The 14,624-nt window shown below is 55.9% G+C and overlaps 1 protein-coding gene across 1 annotated transcript; it reads right to left on the bottom strand.

Moving 5' to 3' along the window:
* Window positions 1-7,110: 7,110 nt before the first annotated feature.
* Window positions 7,111-9,114, bottom strand: FOXA2 (forkhead box A2). The gene is made up of 2 exons (XM_054179706.1): window positions 9,010-9,114; window positions 7,111-8,373 (listed from the first exon to the last, which is right to left on the bottom strand). Exons 1-2 carry the CDS (start codon window positions 9,094-9,096, stop codon window positions 7,111-7,113), a joined length of 1,350 nt encoding a protein of 449 aa, XP_054035681.1. The 5' UTR covers window positions 9,097-9,114.
* Between the last annotated feature and the right edge of the window lie 5,510 nt (window positions 9,115-14,624).

Raw genomic sequence — 14,624 nt, 5'->3', positions numbered from 1 at the left:
GGGAGTAAGAAAATAAGGAAAAGAAGGAAGAAAAGGAAAGGGAAAGAAGGGAAACGAAAGAGGGGGAAAAAGTGAAAGAAATTGAAAGAAGGGAAAAGAAAGAAAAAGAAATTGAGAAAATGGGGGAAATGGAATAGAAAATGAATGGAAATAAAAGCAAATCTAAATAAAAGCAAGGGGAATATAAGGACAGAAGAGAAAAGCCCGGGAATGAGACGAGTCCGTGGCGAAAGGAGCATTTTCCTTCGCGGGACACAGCCCCGCACAGCCCCGCAACGAACCCTGCTGCGGGCAGGTGGGGTTGGAGCCGGCACCCCCCCAGACACCCCCGGCCACGCTCCCCCCCAGGATTCGCCTCGGCCTCATTTGCGTTTTTTAACAACTTTTACTCTTTTTCTTTTTCCATGCAATTTCACGCCCGGCTGCCCCTGCAAACATAACGTGCACCCCCGCCCGCCCTTCCTACCCACCCCTCCCCGGACCCCCCCCCCGGCGCCTCTGGTCGCCTTCCCGGTCCGTTCGAGGCGCTTCCCGTCAGCCCGGTGCCGCTGCCGGGCACGCCACGCCGAGCTACACGGCCTGGGGCTGGGGACCGGGCCCTGCGTGCGGCAGCGGCTAAAGGAACAGCTCCATCCATCCCTCCACCAAAACAACATCCATCCATCCCTTCTTCTGTCTATATATCCATCCCTTTCTCTGTCAGTTCATCCATCCACTAATCCCTACGTCGACCCTTGCATGCATCCCTCCATCAAACCAACCACCCCTCCATTTATCCATCCATGCCTTCTGCTCTTCATCTGTCCAACCATCCATCGATCTCTGCTTGCATCCCTCCATCTCTGCATCCATCCCTCCATCCCTGTTTCTATCTCTCCATCCCTATTTCTATCCCTCCATCCCTTTTCTCTATCCCTGCATCCATCCCTCCATCCCTGTATCCTTTTCTCAGTCCCTCCTTTCACCTCTTCATCCACCCCTCCAGGGATCCCTGTATCCTTCCTTCCATCCTTTTACCCTCCCAAACCCAACATCCCCCTGCGGCTTTTTTCGTCCTCATCGACCCCAGTCCGCAACTCGGGGCTCTATCCGGTCCACCTTCTCCACGGCCGGGTTGGCTCCGTGGGCCCCCCCCTCGGTGCCCTTGACCGCTCAGGTGTGCAGCAGGACGGCGAGTCGAGCCGCTTCGACCGCCAAAAAAACCTCCTCTGTGTTGTTCGGAGCCGGGCCCCGGTTTATAGGGGGGGTCCGGCAGCCCCGAGGCTCGGGGGACATCCCGAAGCAAGGGACACAAGTGACGCTTGAAAAATAACTGGGGGGAAAAGCCTTGATTTTGGTGCCCGGCTGCCACTGCGAGAGAATTTGGGGGTTGGTTTAATTTGTTTTCGCTTTTTTTCCCCCCTCTTAATTTTATTTGTTTCATTTGGGTTTGGGTTTTGGGTTTGGTTTTTATTTTATTTTATTTTTCTCTCTCTCTTTTTTTTTCCCCCTCCTTTTTTTTTTTTTTTTTTTTTTTTTTTTTTGCTTAATAAAAATAAACCTAACCAAATAATTGCCTTCGGCTCACTCGGGCGAGGAGAAATTTTTCGCTCGCCACCGTGAAAGCCTGAGCCTGAAAAACAACCTACAGCCAGAGAACGAGAGAAAACAACCCCAAAAAACCTCCTCCCGAGACCCACCGGGTTTAGCGACGAAGCCTCCCCATAAACCAGGAGCCGGCAGACCTCTCCATCACCCTTTCATATTTACTATCTGAAGGTCAGGGAGGAGAGGGAACAAAGTTGGAACGATTCTCTTTTTTTAACTGTGGTTTGGGTTTGTTGGGTGGTTGTTGGGGTTTTTTTTTTGGGGGGGGTGGGGTTGTCTTCTTCCACTTTTCCAGCCTTTTCCCCACCTGATTTTATGCGGTTTCTGGATTTAATCTAGCGCCGAAGCGGGACCTTCCTTCCTTCCTCGACCGAAATATAGGATTAGGACTATTTCTAGAAGAAAGAGGAGAGTGTGAACTGCCTTTTGGTCTAAAGCGGAATCACAGCTTGGAAAATAGGGCTCCATCAGTTGCCCAGGAGACGAGTTAAGCCCTACTTGGGTGTTCCAGCTCTTTTTAGACCCAGCAATAATTAGACTCATCTCACCCCCGAGCTGTCCCGTCCTGGGTTTGGTTTCAAAATCATCAATAAACTCTACTTTCCTCCCCATAATCCTGAGTGCGAGCAGGGCAGGCAGGACGGGGACCTGCCCGTCTCGATGCTCTCCGGGGGAAGGCGGCAGGGTCGGGGTGGGGTGGCGGGGAGTGAAGTACGGGGGGAGTTTAGGGGCGAGGGCAGAGAGCCCTTGGTTGCCCAGCGTGGCTAGCGCGGGGCTTCCTTATCGAACTGCTTGGCCGTGCCATCTTCTTTGTGCTTTGATGTCTTTTGAGCCATCGCTGCATGTCATTAGGGGCCCGGACAATTAAAAAGAAGTGACTTTCCCTCCCCCCCTCTCCCCCCCCCCGCACCCCCTACCCTCCCACCTCAGGAAAAAAAAAAAAAGCAAAGCGTAGCATCTATAACTGGGAAGTCCCGGAGAGGATAATTAAATAAATAACTGGGAAGTCAAGGGGGAGTGGAAAATAAGTGCGTAAATAACTGGAAAGTCGGGTTAAAAATAAAACTCAATGAGGGCAAAGTGAGCGGCTCGATTTGGGCCGATTTGGGGCGGCGCAGCGGGGAGCAAACCGTGCTCGCCCTCCTTGGGCCCGATCCGGCTCAATCGGTGCCATGGGATGTCCCTTGGTTTTCCCCGGAAAAAACAAACTTGAAATGAAAATGAACGGGGGAAACGGAGCCCAGATCTCTGTCCCTGAGCGGAGGGAGCTTAAGGAAGCTGCGGATGCTCGGCTGCAGAAATTGGGGGGGAAAGGTAGTGCTCCCCCCCGCCGTAAGCACACTCCGGGTGCATCGGACGTCGCGGGGCTGAACCGCTCTGTCCCCGGTCAGGCCTGGGGTAGCGCGGTTCCCCCGCCACCCTCACCGCGGGGAGGGACGCCCCTGGATGCTGCGGGGGTGGACCTGGCTCCTTCCCACTCGCGTCCTCCTCCCCGCGCGGGTGACAGGCGTTTAATGATAAGTAATTAGCGAGCGCGCAGCGTTGCATTACGAGCGGGATGGGCTGTTATGAATTATTGAGAGCCCATTAACGGCCCGGCTCTTGCAGGCAAGATATCACTTGTCACCGCACCGCGGGGACGGGGACATCCGCACCCACCCGCTCCCTCCACCGCCAGCACGGGGCTCGGACACGGCAGCCGGAGCCGGGACACGGCCGCGCGGCCGTGTTCCTTTCCTAATCTGAGGCTATATCCCCTTCCCAGACCCTCCACCCCACCGTGGGAGGCATCCCGGGACCCGTTATAGCGGTGTGGGCGATGTCACTCGTGTCCGTGCCTGGTGCCCAGACGGGCGACCCCCAGTGAGGGCCACTGGCCCCGCCGAAACTCACTCTTTCCCCTTTACCAAGGGGAAAAAAAAAAACCAAACCCCAAACAAAATAAGCAAAAAGAGGTGGGAATTATTTCCCCCATCCCCCCAAATTGTTTTGCACAGGCGGCTGCAAGCAACGGGGCAGGGTCCTGCCGGCAGCGGCACCGGCTGCACGACCGGTACCGGCTGCGGGCAGCGGGTACGGGCAGGGAGGCATTCCTGGCGTCACAGACACGGGAGAAATGTCCCTTCCTTGAGGTACAAAGCTGCCAGCCCGGAACAAAAGATGCCACGGAGCAGGGGCGGGGAGAGGGTGGGAGAACGTTACGGGGGATAACATAAAATGATTTAAAATAATATAAAGTGAAAAACAACAAGGAAGGAACAGGAGAAGGACGTCCCCGTCCCTCTCGTATCCTCTTCCGACCGGGCCACAACGACTCCCAACCTCAGCAAAGGGGTTTTGGGGCAGAAACGGGCAGAAACGGCTCTGGCAGCCAGCCCGGCCCCGTACGCACCCCGCTCCTGCGCGGGCTGCCCCCCGCCCCCTCAAATATGAACCTTTCCCTCCCTCTTCCCCTGCTAGGCATCGCGGGTTTTCCCTGCTTAAAACGACTCCTAGATTGGGAGGGGTGACAGTAAGGTCAGGCTTCGCCCCTTCAATATGCCTCTCCCCGAAACCCAGCTGGGAGCATCCATCCCCCACCCCGCGCCCCCCGTAACCCGCCGGCGAGCTGAGAAGGAGGAGGAGGGAGGGAGGGAGGGAGAGAAAGAGGGAGGGAAGGAGGGAGGGAGGGATGGAGGAGAAGGTGAAGGTGGGAGTGAAAAGCGGAGGAGAAGGAGCGGCGGGTGTTACCTACCTGCGCCCCGGCCCGCCGCGCCCCGGCTCTGCGGGAGCTGCCTGGGAGCATCCCGGCATTTATTGGAGCTGGAACCGGGCTGCTGTTGACTTTAGCACAAAGCAAAGATTTCGCTGCCCGCTAGTTTAAAAATGAATATTTTACCAAGATATCGATCAGCTTTATAAAATTCAGTTAAGCACAATGGCTCAAAAGGAGAAAGGGGGGGGGGGGGGGGGGGGCGGGAAGCAGGGTGGGGGGGGAAGGAAAGGGACGCAATATAATATCTGTGTAAATTTGCTGAAGTATGACGTGGTGTTGAAAGTTTACCCTCCTGGAATTTGGATCTAGATCCCCCCCCTTCCCTTCCCTCCCCTCCCCTCTTCTCTCCCCCCCCCTTTTTTTTTTTTTGTTTACTGACTTTGTTTATTCACAGATCGCGGTTGCGGGAGCAAAATGCGCTTTGCAGCAAGGCCGGGGGCGGGAGAGTTGTGTGAGGAGTCGGGGCGGGGGGGGAGGCCAAAAATAAAAAATTAAATGCTGGGGGCAATGCAAGGAAAAAGCAATAACGTCGAGAGCGTGGGGATTTCTTTCCTTCCCCCCCCCCTTCCCGTCCCCCCCGTCCAAAGTCTCCATCCTTCCACTTCAGCATGAGGAAGGGGAAAAGAAAAATAGAGGGGTAGGTGTAGGGATGGGGGGGGGGGGGGGGGGGAGAGACTCGCTGCTAGAGGCAGCGTCCAAACGGCTCTGCGTACCGGGGCCCGAGCAGCGCGGAGCAGCAGCCCAGGGTAGGTGCAATTGGAAGAAGGGAAGAAGCGGGGAGGTCACCCCCAAACCATGGGCACCCCCTCGCCCGTGCTCCTTCCCCGCGGGAGCCTTTTATGTGCTAATGAAACACATTTCATGCCTCGGGTTCACAACGTGTGTGTCCTTGCCCGACAGATTTCTGGCTGGATCCGTGTTTTGTTTTTTTTGGGAAGGGGGGGGTTGGTGTTTCACCCCACACCCCCACACCCCCCTTTCTCCCCTTTTCTCTTCCCGCGGACAATGCGGCGTTTTAAGAAGGATTTGGATGTTGTTTCGCAAAGCAACATCTCTGACCGCGCCGTAAACGCGTGGGAAAACAACAAGTGGTTGGGAAAACGGAGCAGGGTATTTACGAGGTGGGGATAGCGGGGGGGGGGTGCGACGGGAGGAGGGGAGGCGGGGGGGAGAAATAAATGCGAATCAACCCGATCGGGCTGGCCGAGGGTGTCAGTGGAGCGACGGGAGGATTCCGTGAGGATCCTAGAGGACGGGATGTTTTTAATGGCAAAATAAAAAGCTCTCCGGTTATTTTTTTCCACCGTCGGTTTATCCCCCGCGGGATGCGCTCCGTTTCCGAGCTCATTCCCCATCCCCCCCCTCAGTTAACACTGCCTGGTAATTTCGGGGAGAGGGGTCGCGACGCCCTTTGTGCCATCCGGCCTTGGAGAAAAAGGGGATGCTCGCTCCCTATCCCCAGGCTTTACCGGGGAGGCCCACGGGCCGCCTCTCTCCTACCCATCCCGAGGAAACCGTCGGGGCAGCCCAGACCGGGGTCCCGGCGGTGGGGATCCCGGGACGAGATGGAAGGGAATCCCTGTGGTGGAGGTCCAGGGAGAGGATGGAGAAGATCCCGGTGCCAGGGATCCCGGGAGGGGATGGAGAAGGTCCCCGTGGCGGGGATCCGGGGACGAGATGCAGAGGGTCCCGGGAAAGGTTCCGGCCAGGGATGGAGGGGATCCGGCGGCGGAGGCGGCGGCGGCGGCAGCGGAGGAGACTGGCGAGTCCCGGCGGAACAGAGATGAAGGGGGGAAAAAAAACCGGCCAATAACACTTTAATATAGTTCTGTGAAAATCTGGCTAGTCGCTACCAGAATACACATTTATCAGCCATAAATAAAGCGTACAGAAACGATAAATTAATCAGATCCAAGTAGTTTTACTCTCCCGGTAACATCAAGCATTTGTTTCAATTACAACAATCTACCCTGACTTTTTTTTTTTGTCCTTTTTAATATAATTTTTTTTCACAGTTTTTTTTTTCTTCCTTTTATTTTTTCCTCTTCCCCCCCCCCTTTTTTTTTTATTGTTTGTTTTTCTTTCCCTTTCTTTCCCCCCCCCCCCTTTTTTTTTTTATGTTTTTTTTTTTTACAACGTTAAGAGACTTTTGGTCCTCGGCTTCAAACCCTTAGGGTGGGTTTCACGATGAAGGAAAAGGTTCATTATGTTTATGGGTCGGGGGGTTGTTTGGTTTGTGTTTGTTTTTCCTCCCCTCTCACTGCCACACAAAAAAATAGATATATTTATACCCTCTGGTGATGACAACAACGAAAAAAAATAACAACAAAAAAGATAAGCCCCCCTTCCCCCCCAAAAACCAACAAAACCCAACCCCAACCCTTTTCCCCCCATCCCCTTTTTCCCCACCAAAACAAACCACCCCGCGAGGGAATCACAGCCCCTTCCCCGGCCACGGGTGGAGTTGGGGGGCATAAGGGGGGTGCTGAGAAATCCCCCTGCCCTTGGCGTGGGGTCAGGATGCTTGCAAGACACAGGGCAGCTGTTTCCCGGAGGGATGCAAACATCTGGAGCCGATGGGAAAGAAAAAGAAACCCAAAAAATAGATATAGGTATATATGGATAGGTACCGTGCTCGACAGCGTTCATAGTCCATCGCTCTGCTAAAGGGACTGCTCGGGAAAAGGTGGGGGTTGGGGGGGCAGGGAGGCTTTTTTTCCACACACCCCCCTCACCGTGGGGGGGGAACGATTTCCCCTTGCCCCCTTTTAGGAGGAGTTCATGATGGGCCGGGAATACACACCTTGGTAGTAAGAAGTCTCTCCGGCTAAAGGGGAGGACTCTAAGCCGTTTTTGTTCGTTACGGGCCCCATGGCCAGGCTACCGGGCATGGGCGAGGCGTAGCCTGAGTAGTGCATCACCTGCTCGTAGGCCTTCAGGTCCATTTTGTGGTGGTGGTGGTGGTGGTGGTGAGGGTGGTGGTGCTGCTGCTCAGAAGAGGACATCAGGTTGTTGATGGAGAAAGGGTGGTTGAAAGCGTAGTGGTGCTCAGGCTTAAGGTGGGCGTCGTGGGGCAAGCCAGCGTGTGGAGGGGCCAGGAGGTGCTGGGCCGGTGAGGCTGAGGGTTCCCCTGGGCTCAGCCCCGGTGTGCCCTTCAAGTCAGCCAGGGCACGCTTGTGGTCCTGGCACGGCGAGGAGCTGGCCGGGGACTCGGCGCCGGCCGAGCCCTCGGAACCCCCCGAGGAGCTGCCTTCTCCCAAGGGTTGGCTGGGGGGCTGCCCAGGCCCCTTCTTGCCCCCGCCACCCGCCCCACCTCCCGCCCCGCTGCCCTCCTTGGCGGCCAGCTGCTTCTCGCACTTGAAGCGCTTCTGGCGGCGCAGGTAGCAGCCGTTCTCGAACATGTTGCCCGAGTCGGGGTGCAGAGTCCAGAAGGAGCCTTTGCCTGGCTTGTCCGGGGAGCGGGGCACCTTGAGGAAGCAATCGTTGAAGGAGAGCGAGTGGCGGATGCTGTTCTGCCAGCGCTGCTGGTTCTGGCGGTAGAAGGGGAAGAGGTCCATGATCCACTGGTAGATCTCGCTCAGGGTCAGCATCTTGTTGGGCGACTGCTGGATGGCCATGGTGATGAGGGAGATGTAGGAGTAGGGTGGCTTGGCGTGGGTGTAGCTCCGCCGGTAGGTCTTGGGGTCCCGTGAGCGGTTGAGGTTGGATTGCCCATAGATGGGGCTCATGGAGTTCATGTTGGTGTAGGGGGCGAGGGCGTTCATCGAGCCCGCTTGGCCCCCCATGGGGCTCATGCTGGGGCTCAGGTGGGCGCCCATCCCTGCCACACCGGCCGAGCCCATGCCGGGCATGGCCCCTGCGCCCGGAGACATGCCAGTGAGAGAAGGGCTCATGCCTGTGTTGGCATAGGACATGTTCATGGAGGTGGCAGCTGTCATGTTGGCTGTGGTGCTCATGGCCGACATAGTCATGTATGTGTTCATGCTGTTCATGCCCAGCCCTGCGTTCATGTTGCTCACCGAGGAGTAGCTCTGCAGGGACAAGTGAAAGAGAAGAGGGACATTGAGGAGGGGGAAGGGGAGTAGGTAGGTAGGTGGCTGTCTGGCCCCGTCGGGGACAAGGGTAGCCCAGAGAGCAGGCAGTGTGTGTGTGGCCGCTACTAGCCCAGCCCGGATCGCCGCCAGCCCCGGTGCTTAACGCCTGGCGGGGTGGGGAGGGTTAAATCCCGGGGCGGGGGTGGGGAGGGATGGTGATGTTTTCCTCGTTAATGAAAAACAAATATATAGGTGTATATATTTATATATTAGGGGGGGAAGGGAAAAATATAAAACAACATAAAAAAACAGAGACGGGATGGCAACAGGATCCGCGGTTCCAGGAGCTGGAGGGAGGGGGAAGGAAGGGAGTCACAAAAATACCTGGAGAGAGGAAGGGAAAAAAAACCGCGAACGGCCGTTCGGCAGCACCCCCCCGCCCGGCACCCCCCCGCCCCGGGACCCCGCACCCTGGCCGCAGCGAGCGCTGCCGAAAACCCCCGGCTCGGGGCTTGATGCCAAAGTTAACCTCATCCCCGGGGGAATGGCAGAGCGAAGGGGACCCCGGTGAGAAACCGGGGAAGGCTCCGGGGTGGGGCGGGTGTCGGAGCTCCGCTTGCTTTTTTGCCTTACCTCGGGTTCCCCGTAGTAGTTGCTCCAGTCCGTGTGCTCATGGCCTTCCATTTTCACCGCTCCCAGCATACTGGAAGTGGAGTGCATGGCAGTTTAAAATTTAACAGCCACAACAAACGACGACAGAGAGCAACCCCCCCCCCCCCAAAAAAAAAAAAAAAGGAAAAAAGAAAAAAAGAAAAAAAAAAAGGGGAAAAAAAAAATCCCCGTCCCCAGCCCTCCCTCCTCTCCGCCGGAGCCTCTGGAGGAGGAGGAAGAGGAGGGAGGGAGGAAGAGGCGGGAGGGGGGGGTGTGGAATCGAGCGGTGCCGGGGTTGGGGTGGGTGGGTGTTTTTTTTTCGCTGCCTGCTCCTTGGGTGGGTTTTTTCGCAGCGCTTCCACGGCGAAGAGTTGCCCGGAGGCTATGGAGGAGCCGGAGGAGGAGGAGGAGGGAGGAGGGAGGAAGAAGAGGAGGAGGGAGGAAGAGGAGGACAAGTGCTGCAGTGACGTGGGTGCCCAAGTGATATAGCACGGAGCGGCCGGGCGAGCCTCCAATCCCCAGGTCCTCGGCTGCCCATTTGAATAATCAGCTCACACCTAGGCGGGAGCTGCTCCTTCGCGGCCCCCCGCGCACCTACCCGCACCCCGACGCCGTGCACGGGGAGACCGGCGGCACCCCTCGCTCTGACACTGCGGGGGAATCCTGAGGGAGACCATTTCCCTGACCCCTCCCCGCGGTGCAGCCCCGACAGGAGCCAACTTCCCCACCACAGCATCCTGACGGGAGTTGCCTTCCAGACCCACAACGGGAGCGGCTTCCACCTCCCCTCCAGCACCCCCATGGGAGGCAGCTGCCAGCTCCCCACTACGCGCGACGAAACCTGCCAGCCCCCCTGGCACCCCCATGAGAACCATTTTCCACCCCCCCACCCCCCCGGTGGCATCTGCCTTCCGCATCCCTGGTGGGATCTGCCAGCCCCCTCCAGCGCCCAGGACGGGAGCTGGTTCCCTCCCCAGCCCCCGCACCGGGACTTGTTCCCCCCTGCCCAGCATCCCCGTGAAGGGAGCTGTTTTCTTCCCGCCCCCCTCCCCCCTCCAGCACTGCAGAGAGGAGCTGTTTGCCCCCTCTCAGCACCCACTCGACGATATGCAGCCCTGTCCTCCCCCCCAGTCCCACTCACCTTTCCTCCCCGCGGTGCTCGGAGGAGCCCCCGGCCCCGGAGCTCACCCCGCTGCCCTCCCGGCCGTGATCCGGCTCTGCCCCATCGAAGGCCGGTACCCGACGCTCTGGCTCTTCCCCGGGCGCCGGCTCAGGTACCTACAACAAAATCGTAACTAAAACAAACAGAGGAGGAGCGGAGTGGGGGTGTGGGGGCCGACGGGAGAACCGCTGTCGGGGGCCCCAGGGGCTATTTCGGCGCCGGCCTGGGGTCCCGGTGGACGCCGTCGGGGCAACGTTACTTCTCCCCAGGCAGCCCCGGAGACGGAGCGAGGGGGAGGGGAAGGAAAGGAAGGAAGGAAGGACAGACGGGCGACAAAAAAATCACCCGGCTCCACACCCCCACCAGCTCCGCCGCCCGCCCCATCGGGCGCGTCGGCTCCTGGCGCGGTCTGGCCAGTGGAGGGGGACGGAGTGGGGCTTCCCCCTCCCGCCCTCCCTCCCTCCCTCCCTCCCCGGGCTGGGGCTAACCTCACCGGGCACCATCCCGGAGTGACCCCGCTCCCCGGAGAGCGGCTCCCCTGCCCGCACCGCGCCTGCTTCAGGGATCCCCACCGAGATCTGCCCACCACCAAAAACTCAGAAACCGCCTGTTTGGGTTTGGTTTATTTTGTTTTGTCTTATTTTATATCATTTTATTTTACTTTATTTTTATTTTCTCCTTTTAACTTTTTTCCTTTTCTTTTCTTTTCTTTTCTTTTCTTTTCTTTTCTTTTCTTTTCTTTTCTTTTCTTTTCTTTTCTTTTCTTTTCTTTTCTTTTCTTTTCTTTTCTTTTCTTTTCTTTTCCTTCTTTCCTTCTTTCTTTCTTTCTTTCTTTCTTTCTTTCTTTCTTTCTTTCTTTCTTTCTTTCTTTCTTTCTTTCTTTCTTTCTTTCTTTCTTTCTTTCTTTCTTTCCTTCTTTCCTTCTCTCCTTCTCTCTTTCTCTCTTTCCCTCTTTCTCTCTTTCTCTCTTTCTCTCTTTCTTTCTCTCTCTCTTTCTTTCTCTCTTTCCTTCTTTCTCTCTTTCTTTCCTTCTTTCTCTCTTTCTTTCCTTCACTCTTTCTCTCTTTCCTTCTTTTCCCATCTTTCTTACCCTCTTCCCCTCTTTCTTTCCCTTTTCTCCTCTTTCCTTCTGTCTTTCTTACCCTCTTGCCAACTTTTTCCTCCCTTGTTACTTTACTTCGTTATACTTTAATTTTACTTTTTAGAAAAACACGTATTAATTAATTAATTAATTTCTCCCGAGAGAGGGGGAATCCTTCTCCCCTTTTTCCTTCCCTCCCCCCTCCCCCCCCAGCCAGCGAAGGTTGGAGATGGATTTTAAAATAAATATTAACCCCAAACTCACCAGAGAAGAGGACTTCACTCCACCGGCACCCTCAGCAGGTCCCTCTTAAACGCCAACCACTGCACCACCCGCGGAATGGGCACGCTCCTATCGCGATAGTCGCTGCGACAGCGGCACCCCGCCTCCGTCACTCCCACCCCAGCCCTTGTTTAGGGGATCTGAAGGTGGGCTGGGCTATGACCTGAGCTGGGGGGTACCCCCAAAGCAGGGGAGTTCCCTGGTGTCCCCCCGCCGGGACGAGTCCGACGGTTAAACACGGTGGTGGGGCGCCCCCTGTCGCCTGCTGTAGGTCCTCAGGGCTGGGGGGTGAAGGGGTGAGGTAGGGGGAGGGGACTCCCCCGGGGATCCCTTGGTGGTTGCTGCATCCCCAGGGTGGTGCAGTGTCTTACCTGAGGTGGGGCAGGCACTCACCAGAGACACCTCGTTGGACAGCTGAGCTGAGCAAGACCTGGGTGTGCTGGAGGACAGCAAGCTGCCCCTGAGCCAGCAATGTGCTCTTCTGGTCCAGAAGGCCAAAGGTCTCCTGAGGTGCATCGAGAAGGGTTCTCCTCCCCTTCTACTCTGCCCTGGTGAGGCCACATCTGGAATACTGGGTCCAAGTATGGGCATCAAGAGGGACAAAGAACTACAGGGAGGAGTCCATCAGAGGCTACAAAGATCATGAGGGAACTGGAGCCGCTCTCTAAAACGCCTGGGGCTGTTTAGGCTGGAGAAGAGCAGACTGACAGTGAATCTTCTCAATGCTTATCAGTATCTGAAGGGTGGGGATCAAGAGGATGGGGCCAGGCCCTTTTCTGTGGTGCCCAGCAAGCAGACAAGGGACAATGGGCACCAGCTGGAACCCAGGAGGTTCCATATGACCTAAGAAAGTTCCTAAGGAAGAACTTTTCCCCCCATGAGGGTGCTGGAGGGAACAGACTGCTCAGAGAGGTTGCAGAGTCTCCTTCTATGGAGAGATTTCAAACCCACCTGGATGCAGTCCTGGGCAACTTGCTCTGGGTGCTATAGCAGAGGATTTGAACTAGATGATCTCCAGAGGTCACTCCCAGCCTCCCCATGCTGACACTCTTGGATTCTGTGAAATCACTCACTCTGGGCTAGATGCATCCCAAGTCTGAGCCAGGGCTCAGGGCATCCCCACAGAACTCTGCTCCTTCAGAGCAAAGGCTCAGGAAGGGACAAATTGGGGAGAGTTCAGTAAAATGAGCATTGTTGCTGCTGGGCATGATGGATTTCATCCATCCAATGACCCTGGCCACTCCTCAGCTGAGGACATTTTGGGTGAGGTGTGGTCAGGGTCAGCATCGGCAATAAGACAGCAGGAAACAGCCTCAGGCCGTGCCAGGGGAGGTTTAGGTTGGATGTGAGGAACAATTTCTTCCCCAAAAGGGTTCTCAATCCCTTGGAACAGGCTGCCCAGGGAAGTGAGGCAGTCACCATCCCTGGAGAGACTGAAAAGCTGTGCAGATGTGGTGCTGAGGGACATGGGTTAGTGGTGACCTGGCAGTGCTGCCTTAAAGCCTTTTACCAACCAAACAATTCCATGATACTTTCCCCCCCTCTGCACAAGAGGTGAAGATTGAAGCTTCCATCATAGCTGCAGCTGGTACAGAAGGTCCTGGTGAACTCCACATGAGGAGAGAGGCCATGATGACCATTTCCTTGTGCAATAAACTCATCCACCTTCAGGCCTTCATCCTGCCACAGCACAGGTGATGGTGTGCTTCCAGACATGTCTGGCACCTTGGCACCTCCATGGAAAAAGGCTCAGTGTGGCACAGCCAGAGCTCCACGGGCCCCAGTCTCACACCACTCTTTCTGAAGTGCTGTTTCCTCCTTAGGTCAGCAGGACTTCTTTTTTTTTGCCACCAGGATGAGGTTTTTCTACCTCTCATCAGCCCTCCATGTGTTCAATGGAAGCTGTGGAGCAGCAAAGGCTTTCACAAGAGTCATGCTCACCTGGGCTTTGACCCAAAATGTTTACTTGAGGCCACTCCTCAGCTACAGAAGATGTTTCTGCTCTTGCTGCTCCAGCTTAAGCCTTCTTGCATCCTTCACTTCTTGCTTAAATCCAGCTTTGCCTTCTTGCATCCTTCACTGCCTATCCCATGATGCAAGCCTCTCGTCCTACCTGGGACATGAGAGGCCTTCTACACAGCATGTGTGGAATGAGGAGAGCTCCTCACCCCCTGTGAGGGATCCATCCCATGAAGGAGGTGATGGATGAGGAAAGCTTCTCCCTCCTCCCTGTAGGTGATCCATCCTATAAGGGATGAGCTGGATGATGAGAACTTCTTCTCTTTCCTTGTGAGGGATCTATCCAAGGAGGGATGTGTTGGATGACAAAAGCTTCTCCTTATCCAACATAGCCCCTAAATCCCTCCCCACCCAGAGCACTGCTGGTATCACAGTACATAAGAGGTTGGGATGGACCTCCAGAGATCATCCAGTCCAACCCCCCTGGCCAAAGCAGCATCACCCAGGGGAGTGTGCACAGGAATGCATTCAGGTGGGTCTGGAAAGTCTCCAGAGAAGGAGATTCCACAACCTCTCTGGGCAGCCTGCTCCAGGGCTCTGTCACCCTCATAATAAAGTTTCTCCTCATGCTGAGGTGAAACCTTCTATGTTCAAGCTTGAACCAGTTGTTCCTTATTATTGAGCACCACCAAAAAGAGCTTGGCCCCCTCCACTTGCCCCCCACCCCTCAGCTATTGATAGATATTGGTCAGATCCCCTCTCAGCCTTCTCTCCTCCAGACTAAACAGCCCCAGGGCTCTCAGTCTCTCTTTGTAGGGGAGATGCTCAAGTTCCCTAATCACCCTCGTGGCTCTTACCAGCAGGTCTTTGTCTCTCTTGAACTTCTTGGAGACACAGCACTGAAGCTGAACTGGAGCAGCCATGTCCTCAAAGGCTTTCCTCTCCAACACAAGGACATGCACCCTGGGGTCTCTCCAAGCATTTGTGTTCATCACTGCAGGGCCTGCAGCAGTGGTGGCATCTCTGAAGGTGGCCCTTCAAGAAGTACTGGAAGAGAAGAGAAGAGAAGAGAAGAGAAGAGAAGAGAAGAGAAGAGAAGAGAAGAGAAGAGAA

The sequence above is a fragment of the Dryobates pubescens genome, chromosome 3 (genome assembly GCF_014839835.1).
Source record: "Dryobates pubescens isolate bDryPub1 chromosome 3, bDryPub1.pri, whole genome shotgun sequence".
Lineage (NCBI taxonomy): Eukaryota > Metazoa > Chordata > Aves > Piciformes > Picidae > Dryobates > Dryobates pubescens.
The sequence above is the reverse complement of the archived record's forward strand: the minus strand, read 5'-3'. Positions and strand labels throughout refer to the sequence as shown.